This window comes from Heptranchias perlo, chromosome 12 (genome assembly GCF_035084215.1).
Source record: "Heptranchias perlo isolate sHepPer1 chromosome 12, sHepPer1.hap1, whole genome shotgun sequence".
Lineage (NCBI taxonomy): Eukaryota > Metazoa > Chordata > Chondrichthyes > Hexanchiformes > Hexanchidae > Heptranchias > Heptranchias perlo.
This window is the reverse complement of record NC_090336.1, coordinates 21,171,295-21,191,094: the sequence shown is the minus strand read 5'-3', so window position 1 is coordinate 21,191,094 and position 19,800 is coordinate 21,171,295. Positions and strand designations below refer to the sequence as shown.

General features: G+C 43.6%; 1 protein-coding gene across 2 annotated transcripts in view; it reads right to left on the bottom strand.

Moving 5' to 3' along the window:
• ano9b (anoctamin 9b) overlaps positions 1–19,800 on the bottom strand; it is a 123,942-nt gene that overhangs the window by 13,020 nt on the left and 91,122 nt on the right. For both annotated transcript variants that reach the window (XM_067993755.1, XM_067993754.1), the window contains exons 10-18: positions 15,448–15,544; positions 15,011–15,071; positions 14,165–14,247; positions 13,812–13,916; positions 11,366–11,530; positions 8,173–8,209; positions 4,134–4,245; positions 2,775–2,832; positions 684–781 (exon numbers count right to left, since the gene is read on the bottom strand). In XM_067993755.1, the coding sequence (XP_067849856.1) occupies positions 684–781; positions 2,775–2,832; positions 4,134–4,245; positions 8,173–8,209; positions 11,366–11,530; positions 13,812–13,916; positions 14,165–14,247; positions 15,011–15,071; positions 15,448–15,544 (816 nt within the window). The remainder of the gene's footprint in view (positions 1–683; positions 782–2,774; positions 2,833–4,133; positions 4,246–8,172; positions 8,210–11,365; positions 11,531–13,811; positions 13,917–14,164; positions 14,248–15,010; positions 15,072–15,447; positions 15,545–19,800) is intronic.

Sequence of the window (19,800 nt, the reverse complement as noted above, 5' to 3'; positions counted from 1 at the left end):
TTAACCCCTCTTGCACTGACCTGGGAGTGCTTAACCTTGACACTGGGTGCCCAAAATGGGTCCTTATTCCCCCATATTGATAGCCTTCGCCTTGATGAGCATAAAATCCATCACAATATTGGTCATTTTAAGGGGGATTAACATTTGCCACCCACTGATTTTTGGATGTGATGGGTTTTGCACAAAGTCATTAAAATCTATTAGCAAATAAAGAACACTGAAAGCCACCATTATTCCATACTGAAACATTATTCTCATTGTTTTCATGCAAGAATGATAGCAGTCAAAGTTTAAAATTTCTTATACTAGTAAGACTTATCAGAAGCCCACAGTTCTTTCGATGACATAACATCAATCCCTAACTTCCGTTAGAATATAAGCTATGTGCCTACATAATGCTGCACTTCAAAGTAACTAACTTTCTGAAGCAACATGAGAAGGTGCTATACAAATTCAAGCATTATATAACTGGCACCCAATGATGCAGGATGTCACAATATAATATATTGTAGGGCTGGATGCCCATTGGCACAGAATTTCAGGATACTGTACAGTTGGGTGCCCAGTATCATATCCTATCAGGGCATAAACGACCTAGTCCCAGTGCAATTTCTTATCCTGTATATAACATACTGTGGTCCGTACGTTACAAATAGATTTACTTCTGGTGAAGGCTAACTTACGGGACAGCATACTGTACACAGCTATTCAGCATTTGTTTCAGTACCATAACAACAGCCATTTGGATGAAGAGGTCTGTCATGCAGCCACTTGGATGGCACTAGAAAGGAAAAGAACACAGACATCAGCTACCTCTCCATTCATGAGGTTGTGTGCAGAGGCAGTGGGGGATTTTATTATGTACACATTTTTCTCCAAGCAGGGGTTTATGTATACTGTCTGTCTGTCGCAAAAGAAGTTTTTGGGTACTTTCAACTGCATTTTTCTCTTCAACGTTATCACCACCAGAAGTAGGGCTTCAATCTGCCAAAGCTTCCGGGATCAGCCTAATTTGAATATTCTGGGCGTTGCCAATACCTGTGATTGGGAGCATGCTTGTTTGAGAACAGGAAATGATGTGCTGCTGCAAGATTTAAATGCCTACCGCACCTTAAAGGGCCAAGCCCGTTAAACTGGGGTCAGTGGGAAAACTCTCCAGTGGCTGGAGTCGTACCTGACTTAGGAAGATGGTCATGACTGTTGGAGCCCAGTCATCAAAGCCCCAGGACATCACTGCAGGGGTTCTTGGCCCAACCATGTTCAGCTGCTTTAACAATGACCTTCCTTCTATCATAAGGTCAGAAGTGGGCTGTTCGCTGATGATCCTACAGTGTTCAGTTCCTTTCACAACTCCTCCGCTAATAAAAGTAGCCTATGCTAGTCCACAGCAGGATCTGAATAACACTGGCTTCAAGAGCAGGACATAGGCAGAGTACTCTGCAGGTGGTTCACCTCCTGACCCCATAATCTGTCTCCATCATCTACTAGGCTCAAGTCAGGAATACTCACTACTTTCCAGGGTGGGTTCAGTTGCAACAATATTCAAGAAATTCAGCATGAACCATAATAAAGCAATCCACTTCATCGGCGCCCCACCACTGAACTCAGTACTCGTCCCCTCCACCAGCGGCACATTGCAGCTACAGTATGTACTATTTACAGTATGCACTGCAGTAACTCTCCATGCTTACATTGGCAGAACCTCCCAGCCCCATGACCCCTGTCACTGAGGAGAAGGGCAGCAACATCATGGGAACACCATTACTTCCAATTCACACTCATCCTCACTTGGATATATACTACCTTTCCTTCATTGTCACAGGGTTAAAGTCTTCAAATTTCCTACCATCGTGGGAGCATCATCACCACGAGGACTGCAGAAGTTCAAGGACAAGGCTCTCTACCCCCTTCTCAGGGCAACTAGGGATGGGCAATAAATGCAGTGTTACCCACATCGCAAAAACAAATATATTTTTAAAAATTAGATAATAAGCTCAAGGGGAGTGCATAGGGTAACACACAGAGCCCAAGTGGGCAGGAGGAGCTGGGGATGCAACATATAGAGGAAGATGTTGCTAACTGAAGATTCAGGAGATGCTGCCCTTTTTGCTGAAAAGCCTAAGGAGCCAGATCTCAATGATTCTGCTTTTAAAAGAAAGATGTTTACAGAGCAGGTAGCAAATTTATAGGCACTAGGTATGATCTCCAACAAGGTGCAGCAGATGGAAGGTTGATTGGAAGAGTCCACTACCTGCATCTGTAACACCACCACGATGGATGGCTCTGCGGCCCTGCAGTACACCCTGGCGCATGTGACAGCTTCAGGCTGATCTGGAGCAGAGGCCCAAGGACAAACTTAGCTTCTGCCATGGATGCTCAAACAATTGTATAGAGGCCTTTTGAAAAGAACTGTCCCTTTCACAGGCAGTAACAAAGGTAAATGGGATGTATGACACTACCATCTCAATTTAATATACCAGCTCACTTCATAGAAACACATCTGTCAGACTAGAAATAACAATGGAAAATTAGGCAAGTGAAAAAATGTGTGGGAATCCAACAAAAATGGATCCTTGCCTACTGTAATACCAGTTGAAAATCGGGTGATATGAAGAGGAAAATCAAGGCTAATATGACATTGTCCCAGCAAGGATTTATGTGTCAGAGGGAATTTATGGATACTTTGTGTTCTGTTCCAGCAGAAGTCATTGTTACTACTTGTGCCTCATGTTTGTGTGAAAAAAAATGAAAAGAATCAGCAAATTGCGACTCACCTCCTCCAGTCGCCACTGCCTTGCTATTCTCACATAATTACTTGGATGGCCATTAATCCTAGCAGAGAAACAAATCAGTTACTGCAGTGAAGGCGCATTATGTTGTGTAATACCAATGCACACTTCCTTGATTGTGCATTACCACTGCACACTCACTGTATAATGCACTCCCACAATACCATCACCATAAGGTGCATTACAACCGCACACTATAAAGTTGCAGCAATGTCTAAAGATGTACACATTTATCCCGACAGAGGTTCTCCAGCAGTGTGTGGGTATAAATATCTCAACAAGGCTTTATGGTTGCAACATGTGTGACTATGTCCCAGCAGGATTTGTGTATTAAACACATGTAGCTCATGCTTTTGTAAACAGTGAACTTGCACCCCATACTCACTTAAAGTGCACAATATTTGTAGAATTAATATACAGTAAGCCATTATTGTACATACCAGACACATCACATTATCTTTGTACACTTACTAAATAGTAATCACAATTCAGTACATTAACATATAAGCTGCACTTGTGATTCAGTACACTATCATATAGTCTATAGTGCACAACTATTCTAACAATACCTGTAGTATCTTATTACTGCAGACCTAGTTCAATGTGTGAAATAAACTTCCAGATAGAGTAGAAGAGGCAAAAACCCTGGAATCATTTGAGAAACCATTGCTACAATAGGGGAACATTTGGATCTCTCGATGGATAAATGAAGACAGGCTAAATGGTCTTTGTCATCCCTAATTAGCTTGTGTTCCTGTGAACTATGACCATACAAACAAGGATATGATCAGTGTATGTTCACTAGCTTCCAAATGACTTAATAGATAAATATATTCTAATGTATCTTTACTGAATTAGCAATTCTCAGAGGTGGGACAGTTATGGTGCTATATTTGGATTACGTTTCTGCGTTAGGAAAGAGAAAATCAACTAGGATTGCTGCTTCTGATCTAGTGAATCCTGCTGGAAGAAATGTTGGTGAGGACAAGACCAAGCTCAGCTGTGTTGCCCTCCATAGTCAAATCACCTGCTGTCACTTATTGTCTAGATTTACACATAAAGAATGACTACTTCAGTGAGGTATCTGAGGGCATCCACTGCTACAGTGGCCCAGCAAGAGACAGCACCTCCAGGAGAGGAAAAGGGAAGCAATCTGTTTTTTAAAAAAGCACCATCACCATACTGTACATTAGCAATGCACAGTGCAGAACTTGTCAGATTCCAGGGAGAATACCTGTTGAACTAATGACCTGTGGCAGTGAAATTGTAGTAATAGGTTACATGAACTTTAAACTGCCGCACTTTGCCGGGATGCTTATCTATCCACAATACCACTGTACTCACCTTCCCAGAAAAAATGCAATATAAATGATGGATGAGAACATTGTGAAGAACTGGAATGTGAACATTTTTACAGAGAAGTTGTTTTCTCGAGCCAATAAGGTGCGTGGCCTTTCTGCAAAACACCAGAAGATGATCAATTCACAACTTAAAGTACTCCCCGTGATTCAGCCAATCCTCTGGAGATCAGCATCAGTCTGGAAGCAGCTCAGAAAGAGAAATAACAACTTCTGACATGATCTACACTGTGATATTCTCACATATCTGTCCAATACATATTGTTTGCATTCATGCCAATGGAGCAACTGAAGCTGACAGTCAGTGTTTTAATCCACATGTCAGCTTGCCAGTGTTTCACCAGAGGAAAATAAAAATCAGCTTTTTTCACTTAGGTGGAAGGCAAGACTCAGCTTTCAGAACCAATCAGATTGATTGGAGGCCAAGAGGAGCTTGTCAGAACCAACCAATCAGATGTTACTTTCTTCCTCTGTTGGTTGCACAAAAGTTTTAAGAAGATGGTTTCTAAGAATCACAGGTACAGATTTCCCTATTTAGTATTTGCCCCTGAAGAATAACAAATAAACTGCTAAAGTGTAGTTTTTGAAACTTTTCATTTTCCTCAAAGGAAACTTTCTGGGGCATCTCAGACTATTGCCTTATGGCTTATTTTCGTCAAGATTATTTGCAGCTATTTGAGATAAGGAAGGTGTTTTGCGATGTGAAAGCATTAACTGGCTTTATTTAAGCATCCCTATCACTGCACTTGCAGGATTATCAGGATTTGGAAATAAAAAAGAGAGTGGAGTTGGAGTGGTGATGACTTTCCCTTAATTAAAAAAATTAGAGCGAGATTCCTATAGTTAGGAATTTTTTAATGTGTCCTATTGTGATGTATGATTCTGGCCTATTTGTGTGCATGTGCAGCACTCGGTTATGTTCTGCAACTTTGAAAGCTGTTTTCAGTTCGTTTATGTGGTGGAGGTCCCTTTTTTACCATGCAGTAACTGCTTTATTAATGGACATGTTAATTTCAGATAGGTAAACTTGTCATTAAAATAGCAGATAGAGGAAAGTCATACGAATGTATTAAGCATTTGTCCGCCATAACAGGCAATAGTAATTTCTAGCCTGCGTTAAGGTTTTAAAACAGAAATTGTTTGAAATGCACTGCATGTTGATCAGCATCTAAAAGAGGAAAAGACAGGTTAAAGTTTGGATGTGATCCTTCTTCAAAAAGAAAAGATCATGGATTTTAAATGATTAAATTGGGTGACGGGATGCCGATGTAAGTCAGCGAACACAGGGATGATGAATGAGCAAGATTTACCACTAAACAGGATAAGTACGGCAGAGTTTTGGACAAGTTACAGTTTATGGAGGATGGGAGGCCAGTGAGGAGAGAGCCTTGGTGGAGTGTGGAGATGACAAAGGAATGTACAGGGGTTTCAGCGACAGAGGGGCTGAGGCTGTGGTGGAAGTAAGCAGCCTTGGTGATGGATTAGGACATGGGCTTTAAAGCTCAGCTCAGTGTCAAACAAGACGCTAAGGTTATGAATAGTCTAGTTCAACCTGAGACAGTGGCTGGAGAGGGAGATGGAGTAATTAGCAAGGGAGTGAAGTTTGTGACGGGGGCCGAAGACGTCGATCTTCCTGATACTGAGCTGCAGGAAGCTGTGACTCATCCAAAACTTGATGCTGAACAAGCAGTCTGGCAGCCAAGGGGATGAGGTGGCATAGTGGCAGATGAGTGTCGTCAATGGGGCATGTGAAAGGTAACGCCATACCTGCAGATCACATCGCTGAGGGCAGCATGTAGATAAGGAAGAGGGGAGGGTCAAAGATGGATTCTTGGGAAGTCCCAAGATGATAGGAAGGGAAGAAAATCCATTGCTGGAAATGCACTGGCTATATTTACATATTGTAAACAATTTTACAACACCAAGTTATAGTCCAGCAATTTTATTTTAAATTCACAAGCTTTCGGAGGCTACCTCCTTCCTCACCTGAGGAAGGAGGTAGCCTCCGAAAGCTTGTGAATTTAAAATAAAATTGCTGGACTATAACTTGGTGTTGTAAAATTGTTTACAATTGTCAACCCCAGTCCATCACCGGCATCTCCACATTATATTTACATAGGTAGGAAAGGAACCATATGAGGACTGTAAGCCTAAGCATACCCCTAATCGAGGTTCTCATTTGCCTGTCTCTAGGCTGCCATGGAGTGTGGAACACAGACAGATGCGATTGTGAGCCAGTTTTTTTTTTAGGAATGTAGAATGCTCTGCCAGGTGGGATTATTGTAGGTATATGCTGCAAATACATTGCAGTTCACAAATTAAAATGTTTGGGTAATTTCAACCCCCAAGAACGGGTGGGTTGGAGGAGGGTGGGAGGTTAAAATAACAACTTTTTGGAGCGGGACCCCATCCCAGTTCCAACGCACCCACTTCAGGGTTTAACCCTGGCAGATTTGTGTCCGTGTTCACAGCAGACACCAAGAAGTCCCACCCCCATTTAAAGCTGACGGGCCGATACTTAAAGGGGCAATGTACCTCATTGAAATACTTGAGATACTTATTATTTGGGGAACTGGAAAACTAACCTTACCTGTTCGGGTTTCCCATCACTTCCGATTCACGTCAGGTGAAAGCAGGCGGGAAGGGCCAGATCCATGAGGTGAGTGCCTTTACTGCACTGCTTGTGGACCCGGAGGAGCAGGAGTGCTTCAACCAGGCCCAACAAGCTCACCTGGCAACAGGACCCCCATAATCGGTCAATACCCCCCCGCCCGGATCTCCAATACTGTTCATTTCCATTCGCAACCCCTCAGATAATGAAGCAGTCCGTGCCCACATGCAGCAAGACCTGGACAACATCCAGGCTTGGGCTGATAAGTGGCAAGCAACATTCGTGCCAGTCAAGTTCCAGGCATTGACCATGTCCAACAAGAGAGAGTCTAACCACCTCCCCTTGGCATTCAACGGCATTACCATCGCCGAATCCCCCTTCAACATCCTGGGGGTCACCATTGACCAGAAACTTAACTGGACCAACCACATAAATACTGTGGCTACAAGAGCAGGTCAGAGGCTGGGTATTCTGCTGCGAGTGACTTATCTCCTGACTCCCCAAGGCCTTTCCACCATCTACAAGGCACAAGTCAGGAGTGTGATGGAATACTCTCCACTTGCCTGGATGAGTGCAGCTCCAACAACACTCAAGAAGCTCGACACCATCCAGGACAAAGCAGTGCGCTTGATTGGCACCCCATCCACCACCCTAAACATTCACTCCCTTCACCACCGGCACACCGTGGCTGCAGATTGTACCATCTACATGATGCACTGCGGCAACTCGCCAAGGCTTCTTCGACAGAACCTCCCAATCCCACAACCTCTACCACCTAGAAGGACAAGGGCAGTAGGCACATGGGAACAACACCACCTGCACGTTCCCCTCCAAGTCACACACCATCCCGACTTGGAAAATGTATCGCCGTTCCTTCATTGTTGCTGAGTCAAAATCCTGGAACTCCCTACCTAACAGCACTGTGAGAGAACCTTCACCACACGGACTGCAGCAGTTCAAGGCGACGGCTCACCACCTTCTCACGGGCAATTAGGGATGGGCATTAAATGCTGGCCTTGTTAGCGATGCCCATATCCCATGAACGAATAAAAAAAAAAGTCCCAGACCCCCTAGAAAATAAATCTTGCACCTTCACTTTACATTACTCTTCAGTAAATTCTAAATCCACCACCGCTGCAAACTGTAGTGTACTGTACATTTTCCCCTTCAATAGGAGTGTTGAAATGTCGGGTATACCTGCATCTTAAATTACGATAAGCTTAGGTCACATTGTATTTTCAGTGTAATTTCTCTTCACTTGTCATAGGCATATATTGAGGGCTGTATTTGAGCTGTTACTTTGGGGACTGTGCCAGATTCTTTTTAAGTGTTGTTGCTAGGTATTGTAGGTTAGCAAGTATGAACTTATATGCAAGTATAAACAGTTGTATTACAGAGTTACAAAATTACTTACCTAAATCACATAACTTTTTTGCAACGCTGCGATTAACCTGGAACACAAAAATGTCAACAATTAGTTTTATTCACATTCCTGGGTAAATGCAAGTGTCTGCTGCTTCCACTACAAGATCTACAATCATACATTTGCAGCCAGAGTAGCACTTGCTTTGATAAGTGATGCCGAATTCCGTTGGTGGTAGTGTATAAGTGAGTTCACCCACTCAATTGCCCCCATAGTGTGATTTTTTTTAATTACTTGGTGTGAGTGGAACACTTCCTATTTCAAGAACCGAGTGTTAGCACTGATTACTTCCAGGTTAGGCACAGCACGGATGTACTTCAACCCTATCCTCAACAATAACTTGCACTTAAGAAAAACATCCCAAGGCATTTCACAGAGGAAGAGATATTGAGCCTTTGTGGGAGAGTTAGAAGAGGTGATTGAAATTATGATTGAAGAGATGGGTTTTGTGGAGGCCTTTAGAATCAAAGAATTTTATAGAACAGAAGGAGCCCATTCAGCCCATTACACCTGCACCAGCTCTCTAAAAGAGGTATTGACTTATTCCCATTCCCCCCACTTATTCCCATTCCCCCCACTTATTCCCATATCCTTTTACATTTTTATTTTTCAAATATTTATCCATTTCCCTTTTAAAGTCTATTATGATTTATCTGTCATAATTTTGAACACCCCTATCAGATTTCAACAGCAGTGAGGTAGGTGAGATGGTGGTGGAAACGAATGATGTTGCAGTGCATCCTGTAGATAGACTGCGGTCAGATGGTATGCCAGTAGTGGAGGGGGTGGATGTTTAGGCTAATGGATGATCAAGGGTGTAGTTGTGGGTGGGTGCGAGGGAAATTGATGTGAAGGGTGAGGTTAAATGAAGAAAGAGCTATCAGAGGAGGCGAGCGAGGGGAATTAAGGCAGAATGTTGAAATCACCAAGAATCCGTAGTCACTCGTTGCAAAGACTAACAGAGGAGAGAATGTAGTAAATCTTGATGAGGAAGTCGCCATGGGAACTGGCATAGTGGCAGATGAGGAGGACTTTGAGTGCAAGGTGTGAGGGATGGCTGAGGTGCTTGAAAGAGGAATAGGTGCCTGAGGAATAGGGGTAGAGTTTCAGGAGGAACTTGGTGATGAGACACATGCCACAGTGCATGGGTGAAATACATAAGTGAAATGTGTAGCCAGGCAGGAAGACATCAGTAAAACCCGCAAACCATGTTTCTGTCAGCACTTGGAAGGATCCTGTTGCATAGAGGTTTGGAAAGGACTGCTGAATATCTTTCCTTTGCAACTCCATTTGTGGCCATCCACTTCCATTCCTACCTCTACTGCCTCCAGTGTCTTCTCTCTTGCAGCTTGAAGTCTCCTGCTTCTTAATGTGGATTAGCTTACCTGAAACTATAAATTAAATCCATCTGCTCCCGAGCACGTTGCCCGTTCACTACTCTGCTATTCACCCGGTTGGTTTTTCCACCACTGAGATTGTTCCCGCTTAACCCTCTGGACTCCTCTACTGCTGGGAATTTTTTGTTCTGCTGGACCACCTGGAACTCCTCTGCCATTGGGACCTTCTGCTCGACTGGACTACGTGGGATTCCACCTCTACCAAGACTCTGGTTTGCTCCTGCACCCTGCCTGCTACTAACAAGTAACCCTCATTAAGCTGAGTTCATCCCTAGGATCCTGGGGTAGACTCCACAATTATGCTGACTTCTAGGCTTTATCCTGCTGCTGTGTTGACTCGTGCGCTAAAGCCCGCTGATCCTTTTTTGCCCCACTAGTCTCCTAGTGGGGCAAAAATCTCCATTTTTCCATGACAACCCACCACTTCAATCCATTTCTCCCACAGTGTTCACACTGGCCTCCGACACCAAGTGGGAAGACCTCATAGATTTCTTTGTCACTGAGACCACCCATGCAGTTGCTTCTGCCACTACCTCCCTTTCATTTCCCCTATGTTCCCGACCTCCCTACCATCTTCCTCCCTCTCTAACTCTAATCCATTGTGCTCTATAGCTTCTCTCCCCTGCCCTCTCCAAAATTATTTCTTCCTTGAAACCCAATTTCCGCTCCCTATCAAAAGGGAGATGGCACTATCCATCTCCCTTTTGAAACCACCGTCCATCGTCATCCCTCTCCTCAAAACATCCTCAACACATCCATCCTCTCCAATTACCAAATTAACATTGCACCTCTGACCTCCCTTTGCTCTCTAAGGTCCTGGAACATAACATCCTCTCCGAGCTGTGCTCATTTTTCTCAAATCTCCCTGTTTGAATCTCGTCAGTTTGACTTCCAACTTGCTCACAGTACCAAGGCTGCCCTGGCTGAAATCACTAACAAGAGACAATGTAATTGTGACCATGGTGCATTATTCCTCTTAGTCCTCCCTCTCCATCGCCTTTCCTCCGTCGTTCAGCTCCAAGGGACTACTATGACACAAGTCCACTCCTGTTTGTCTGAGCGTAGTCGTGCATCCACATCAATGGCTTCTCTTCCTGCCCCTCAGTCACCTCCGGAGTCCCCCAAAGATCTATCCTCCTCTTCCTCATCGAGATGTTTCTCCTTGATGACATCACCTGCAGGCAGAAGGTCAGCTTCCATCCAAAGGAATTCCCAACCTCCCAACTTTGTCAGCTGCAACTTGTAATTCAGCAGCAATTGCTTTAATATGCCCATTTCATATGCATGCTGCAGAGGCGGAGCCTTGACCAAACTCATGAAATTACGGGCGGGACTATATCTGAATAATTTTCTTATTTAAATTTGAGTTATGTTTGCCTACAGCATTGCCTCATTACATCCCCAAAAATACGCCAAACCTGACCGTGCTTTCTGCAAAAAGGGAAATATCAAATCGTCTATGGCCTGGTCTTGGAGGCTCACTGGACAAACTGCCCCTTCCCAAATCAGCTCAAAAGGAGGAGAAAACAATAATCACTACTCCTTAGCCAAGCCAGAGCAGCAGCTCCAGACAAAACTATTAGTGAACCCTAGGGACCAATAGCACATTGCATCATCCCTTAAACCCAGAGCCACCCCAACATAAGAATGCATCAGTACACCTCTCCTGCATTCACTATATCATCAAAGTACACAAAGGTTTCATAAAATATGTACACAAATATAAACTCTACAACAAAAAAGAAATGCAGTCCTAATAAGGACAAAACAGTTTGTCTCACTCTTACCTTAGTCATGATGAGAATCGTAAAGAAATGCAATACGGCACCAACCATTACAGCAACTGTACTGGCGTGATCACTCAGAAACTCTGATGAAGACTTTGTGAACATGACAGCAGCAACAACCCGACATATCACAATTCCAAGTGCAATACCAATAATAACAGTGATCTGTAAGATAACAGGAAAAACTACACTGAAAGTTAGCCTAATACACAGGGGAAATACACAATACTGACATAGTTAAGGAAGACTAGTATAATAAGGTTGACACAGGAGGAGATACACAACACTGACACAGCCAGTGTAGACTAGGACGCTGAAGGGGAGTTATTACATCAGTAACCACAGAAGCAGCTTCTCCACACCATGCTTATGATCTCTTCATGTGCCGTTATTAGAAAGCCATAATGCCAAGCTCACTCACTATTGGACTGCTTCAGTCCTAATTCATCTACAACTGGACAGTCAAATTCCCAGATTGGCTTATTTGTGGACACCAGCAATCCTGAGCTCAACCACTATTGAATAGCCACAATCCTTAAATCACTCCCTGTTGGATATCTGCAATCACAGACTCAATCCCTAATGGACATTAACATTCCTGAGCTCATCATCTATTGGACAGCATCAATCCTGAGGTAGTTATTTATTGGATAGCAACAAAGTCCAAGCTTACCCCCTACTAGGGTGTAGCAGTCTGAAACTTACTTCCTATTGAAAATCTACAATTCAAGCTCATATCCAATCAAACAGTAAATCCCCACTTCACTCTCTACTGGATATCAAAAATCCAGGCCCGCTCCCTAATGGACAGCCACAATTAAAAGCACATCTCCCATTGGACAAACAGAATGTGGATCCTGCCACTTTTCAGGCAGTGACAACTGTAAATTCCCTCCCCATCAAAAAACTGCAGTTAGGACTATGAGTCAAGTGGATGAAAATTCAATCGGAAAAGATCTTCTGTCTTCATTGCTCCAATCCAGGAGAGGTAATCCTCAAACAATTCTTCACAGTGCTCACAACAGACACTCTTGCCAGGCATTACTTTTTTTTAAAAAAACTAAAATTAGTGGAGAAAGTAAAAGAGGTAACATTAAAATTCAGTTCTCTGTCTTCAATAATCTCCGTTAAAATGTGAGGTCTCATCTTCATCACAGCTCAGGATGCAGAGGCTAATGCTGAATTAAGTTGAGAGTATATGTGCGGAGGCCTGTCTCCATCTTTGTCCTCAACGCATACACACCAGCATGCTAAAGCTATTTCCCAGCACATTCAGCTCTATACACACCTTTCAAAACAACAAATTCTGCTCTTCTTACCCCATGAAACAAAACACCCAAAGATCCCAGAATCTCCTGATGTTATAATCACATAGCACACTTACAGATAACGTGTGGAGGTGTTTTTATATGGTGTAGTAGAGAATGAACTGAGTGTGAAATTCGCCTTGAGTATGATATAGTGTAGGAGTGAGTGTGACCTGGGTGCAAGACTGCCTTGTACATGATGCAATGGAGGAGTGTGTGTGAGCTGAGACTGGAAGTACTCTTGTGGATGGTGTAATATAGGAGTGAGTCTGAGCTAGGTGTGAAGTTGATTTTGTTCATGGAGTAATACAGGAGTATGAGCTGGTGTGAGGCAGGTCTGTGGGTTACTTGCACATTGGGAGCTGGGTGTACCTCTAATTTCGATCTTGCAGTAGTGAATAAACAGTGCAACTTTGATCATTACATGTTGTCTAATGGTTATAAATTGCAGTGGATAAAAAAGTGCACCATAGAATGACATCCCGGGTAGATTTTTATCTTCACCGCTGGTGGTAGTCCGGCAGAGCAGATTACCCAGCTTTTATAAACCCGCTTTATTTTAATTCCAGATGGATGAAAATCTGCTTTCACATGATGACCTGATTAGAGTCAAAGACAGAAGCACCTGACAGATCCACATTATATTTTCCACACAGCGCAGCACAGATAATAGGATGGTGGCTCTCCAGAAATTCATGAGTGGAAACCTGAGGTCTGTAATACACCCATGCCGCCCAGCATGGTTAAAAGGGGGCCAAGAAGCTGTGCATTACATTCATTCGACCCCATATGTTAATTAGGCAGTTGCCCCATAATGCAGTTGGAGCCCACGAGGAGTGCTCCAGTTGCAAAACGACTATTTGGAACAGGAACTGAGGTGGATGCGATCGTTCTTTTTTTAAAAAAAAAGAAGTTCAGGGACCTCTACCCTTTGCAACCACTCCAGTTCCCTGGCATCAGTGCTCCTGTGCCAAGTGCACACAGCTTCTGTACAGCATGTCAGTGGTGCACAGCATAGACCGCATTATCAGCCATTCTAAGAATATTGTTTGATCATTCTTTTGTTAGGGGTGGTTTTGGGTTGTTAACTTTTAGGTTGACATGGTATAACAGGGCACAAATACTGCACATCTACTTACCAGAACACATGCCAGTAACATGACTATTGTCGTGCGTTTGTATGAATGACAATATTCTTTAGGAGATGCGTCAGGGTTGTATATTAGCCCGAGAGCCAGTTCCTCCTGATATATAAAATAAACCATTTTAGAATGAGTTTTTCTCTTAACCCAGTAAAATTGAATCTGAATTAACTTCAACTGTGCCTTGTCAACTGAATATGGAATCGACCCTTATTCAAAGTTGATTGCTGTGCATAGATCATTTGGTGCCCTCACAGTTAATGTCTGTGCATTGCTCACTCAGTGCCCTCCCTAACCCTAACCCTAATCTAATGTCAGTAGTTAGCAGTTAAATCAGTTAAGGTGTTTACCTCGTCCTCGTCCCAGTGGCACAAATCCCAGGAGCAGACAGCTCTCGCTCGGGCTCGTTTCCACAGCTCCAAAAATACAGTGGCTACATTTTGAGAGAGAAATATTCACTGAAATAACTAATGTTTCATTGTTTAATAACAAAGGAACATTATCAAGTGTAAACTGACACAAATCAAATAAATTTTATGCAAGTGGGCTGAATACTGTATTATGAGCTCTCCCAATACTAAAGTGGTGTAGTAGTGAGCCACACAGCAAGACACCAGGTTTGATCCCTGGTCTGTCCAGAATTAGCTAACTGCAGCTGTGGGGCGATCGGAATGCTACAATTGGCCTCAGTTTTGGGGGCTAGCGAGGGGAAAGATCAGCCTGAGTTTCCCACTCCTGATTGCTAGCCATTGATGCCTATTGGACATTATGCATGTGTTCTTGTCATATGAGGGCAGAATCGGGCTTAGCTGTGATACCCTCCAAAATAGAAGAGCCTGCTAATACTCACTATTCAGGCTTAAACATGAGAGTGGATACTTGGGTGAGGTACTGGGGAACTGCCACTGCCTGTAAAACCATACCATCAACAGGAGTCACTCCCTTCAGAAGTGGAAGAAAATTGAAGAAATTATATTTGTGTTATATTATATTGCAGATAATGATTTCCAATGCAGTTATCAACAGTAACCCACATTAAATTCACTCATGGTGCTATACACTAAAGTTGGGCATACTTTGGCGTCATCATCTATAATAAGCTTGTAGGTCACAGATTGCCTTTGAATTTAACACCTGGATTAACCTTTTTTTTAAATAAAGGTGAACACTAGCATTCTACTGAGGAGAGTACATACCCCAGATTGCCATGAGCATAGCAAAACCAACTGTTATTTCTTGGTCAAATAGTTGTGTGACCTGCAGGAAGAGAATGAAAAAAGTTTGCTCACCAGAACTGTTCACACGTGTCACAGTATGCATAAAACATCTTACCTCTTCAATCCTTAGCCATATATTTTCTCTTTGCATATAACTGTAATGAACCAGTGGTGCACAGCACAGGAACAAGCAACCATTTAGAAATGAGATACTGGATTCCTCAGCAAACACACTGGGGTAGATTTTCAACTTGCCGCTCGGCAATGGAAAATTAATAGAAATTAAATCCGGGTGGTTTATATAATAGACGGCTGATCTGCCCGGTTGGCAAGTTGAAAATCTACCCTATTATCTCACCACTGAGCATTTCCATCTCCCTAACAGTGTCCCCCATTGCCTTGCTTGTGTGATGTACCTTAGCATAGAAGCATGTCTCGTTGAGCCTCCAATATTGACAACGCTGATCGCACAGTGGGCACATGATAACCGTGGTAGCATTGCAGATCTCCTTACTGAAATTCATGGAAAGAAAAGAGCCAGTTAAAGCTGTGCATTACTCAACAGGAAATATTCTCGAAGAACAGACAGATCTTACATAATATAACTAGCTTATTGCTGACTCAAGAAAATCTCATTCCATTCCTGCAACACCTAAAAACCTAGATCAGTGGTACTCATAATCTAGCCTGCAAACCACCTGCAGCTGCCTTCCTTGCACCTGAGGCCCTGAGCAAAGCTGCTGCTCCGTGTGTTTCTGGACTTCCATTCATGGCTCATCCTGTAAAAAGCATGACCACTCAATGATTTTGAACTGAGCATTCTGATTTATGCCTGAGCAAGAATATTTGAAAACTGCTAGATGGTGCTGAGGAGCAGGAAGTTTGGCTGATTTTTCCCTCCTTTGCCCAGGAAGTTGAGGCCAATTGTAGCTTCCCAACTGCCATCCTGGCCAACAACAAATCATTTTTGTCAAACAAACAGATCCTAGACGCAATGAGAGTGAGATAAGGCGAGTGAAGTGGACGATTATTACTGCATTTATAAAGATTATAAACTAGTGAATCTCCCATGATGTTGCTTACGTTAAATCAGAGGACACACCGTTTTAACATAAGAACATAAGAAATAGGAGCGGGGTAGGCCATACAGCCCCTCGAGCCTGCTCCGCCATTCAATAAGATCATGGCTGATCTTCGATCTCAACAGGAGTGTTACATAATGATATGCAAAATGTATCATTATATTTCAGGCAAGTCATTTGTTGCAGTACAACATCCTGCAACAAATCTTGTAATGTTGACCCTAGACCACAACTTCCTCTGACAATTTATCTACTCACACGCACTTTAATTTTAATCAGCAGTATGTTTTGAAGTACTGGTGTCCTGCCTTTCTCAATCTGCCTAAGAATGAAGAAAGTTTCCAGATGGTTCTCCAACAACTGCTTGTACAATCAGCATGTGACTTGAGATTTTAGCCATTTTACCTTCTTAAGATTTTCAGCATTTGCAGACTCAGTCTCTGAGAACAACCTTTAATAACAGCCCATTGTCGCACTCACAGCTATAACACATCCATGCCACAGCAAATACTGTAATTACATAGAATGTACAGCACAGATACAGGTCCATGCCGGTGTTTATGCCCCACACGAGCCTCCTCCCTATCTACTTTATCTAACCATATCAGTATATCCTCTATTCCTTTCTCTCTCATGTGTTTATCTAGCTTCCCCTTTAATGCATCTATGCTAGTCACCTCATCTACTCCTTGTGGTAGCAAGTTCTACATTCTAACCACTCTCTGGGTAAAAAAGTTTCTCCTGAATTCCCTATTGGATTTATTAGTGAATATCTTATATTTATGGCCCCTAATTCTGGTCTCCCCCACAAATGGAAACACCTTCTCTTATCAAACCCTTTCATAATCTTAAAGACCTCCATCAAATCACCCCTCAGTCTTTTCTTTTCTAGAGAAAAGAGCCCCAGCCTTTCCTGATAGGTATATCCTCTCAGTTCCGGTATCATCCTAGTAAATCTTTTGTGCACCTTCTCCAGTGCCTCTATATCCTTTTTTATAATATGGAGACCAGAACTGTTCACAGTACTCCAAGTGTAATCTAACCAAGGTTCTATACAAGTTTAACATAACTTCTCTGCTTTTCAATTCTATCCCTCCAGAAATGAACCCTAGTGCTTGGTTTGCTTTTTTTTTAAATGGCCTTAATAACCTCTGTCACTACTTTTGGTGACTTGTGTATCTGTACCCCCAGATCTCTCTGCTCCTGTACCCCATTTAGACTCTTATTATCCAAGCAGTATATGGCCCCCTTATTCTTCCTACCAAAATGTAATACCTCACACTTATCTGTATTGAAATTCCTTTGCCAATTACACACCCATTCTGCAAGTTTATTAATGTCTTCTGTATTTTGTCATAGTCCTCTGCGGTTTTAACTATACCCCCCAATTTGGTGTTGTCTGCAAATTTTGAAATTGTACTTCCGATTCCCAAGTCCAAATCGTTAATGTAAATGGTGAATAACAGTGGTCCCAGCACCAACCCTTTGGAACACCATTCCCCACCTTTTGCCAGTTTGAGTAACTGCCTTTAACTCTATTTTGTAGCCAGTTTGCTATCCATTCTGCTACTTGTCCCCTGACTCCACATGCTCTGACCTTAGTCATAAGTTTACTAATGTAAGGAATCTTACAACACCAGGTTATAGTCCAACAAATTTATTTTAAAATCACAAGCTTTCGGAGATTATCCCCTTCGTCAGGTGAATGAGTGAAAGGTTCTCAAATCGCATATCTTATATTAGGCTGGGACACCATCACACCAATCAAAAGGTGTCGTTGATGTTCAGACAGATTAGCCACGGAGAACAGTACGTCCCAGTACATTGAATATACATTGTGTCAAATTACACAGACAGAGAGAAAGAGACCCAAATAGCAGAGAGAGAGAGAGAGAATATTAAAAACAGATAACTTTTTTTCCCCCCTTGTTGGTGGGGTTACGTGTAGCGTGACATGAACCCAAGATCCCGGTTGAGGCCGTCCTCATGGGTGCGGAACTTGGCTATCAATTTCTGCTCGACGATTTTGCGTTGTCGTGTGTCTCGAAGGCCGCCTTGGAGAACGCTTACCCAAAGATCGGTGGCTGAATGTCCTTGACTGCTAAAGTGTTCCCCGACTGGGACAGAACCCTCCTGTCTGGCGATTGCTGCGCGGTGTCCGTTCATCCGTTGTCGCAGTGTCTGCATGGTCTCGCCAATGTACCATGCTCCGGGGCATCCTTTCCTGCAACGTATGAGGTAGACAACGTTGGCCGAGTCACATGTACCTGGTGGGTGGTGTCCTCTCGTGTGATGGTGGTATCCGTGTTGATGATCTGGCATGTCTTGCAGAGGTTGCCGTGGCAGGGTTGTGTGGTGTCGTGGACGCTGTTCTCCTGAAAGCTGGGTAATTTGCTGCGAACGATGGTCTGTTTGAGGTTGGATGGCTGTTTGAAGGCGAGTAGTGGAGGCGAGGGGATGGCCTTAGCGAGGTGTTCGTCATCATCGATGACATGTTGAAGGCTGCAGAGAACATGGCGTAGTTTCTCCGCTCCGGGGAAGTACTGGACGACGAAGGGTACTCTGTTGGTTGCGTCCCGTGTTTGTCTTCTGAGGAGGTCTATGCGATTCTTCGATGCGTCAATGCCAGATTCATCAGCCGCACTCACAAGACAGTCCAGAATGTCACCCGAGCACAACGCAACGCCATCAACGCTCTCAAGACCAACCGCAACATCGTCATCAAACCAGCGGACAAAGGAGGAGCCATTGTCATACAGAACAGAACGGACTATTGCAAAGAAGCATACCGACAACTGGACAACCAGGAACACTACAGACAGTTACCCGCAGATCCGACCAAAGAACACACCCACCAGCTCAACAAACTGATCAAGTCCTTCGATCCAGACCTTCAGAGCATCCTACGTGCTCTCATCCCACGTACTCCCCACGTGGGAGACTTCTACTGCCTCCCAAAGATACACAAAGCCAACACACCCGGACGTCCTATCGTATCAGGCAACGGAACCCTGTGTGAGAACCTCTCTGGATACGTCGAGGGCATCCTGAAACCCATCGTACAGGGGTACCCCCAGCTTCTGTCGCGACACTACAGACTTCCTACAAAAACTCAGCACCCATGGACCAGTTGAACCAGGAACACTTCTCACCACGATGGACGTCTTGGCACTCTACACCAGTATCCCCCACAATGACGGCATCGCTGCAACAGCCTCAGTACTCAACACCAACAACAGCCAATCTCCAGACGCCATCCTACAACTCATCCACTTCATCCTGGATCACAATGTCTTCACCTTCGATAACCAGTTCTTTACCCAAACACACGGAACAGCCATGGGGACCAAATTCGCACCCCAATACGCCAACATTTTCATGCACAAGTTCGAGCACGACTTCTTCACTGCACAGGACCTCCAACCAACGCTATACACCAGATACATCTACGACATTTTCTTCCTATGGACCCACGGCGAAGAATCACTGAAGAGACTACACAATAACATCAACAAGTTCCATCCCACCATCAAACTCACCATGGACTACTCCTCAGAATCGGTTTCTTTCTTGGACACACAGATCTCCATCAAAGACGGGCACCTCAGCACCTCACTCTACCGCAAGCCCACAGACAACCTCACGATGCTCCACTTTTCCAGCTTCCACCCCAACCACGTCAAAGAG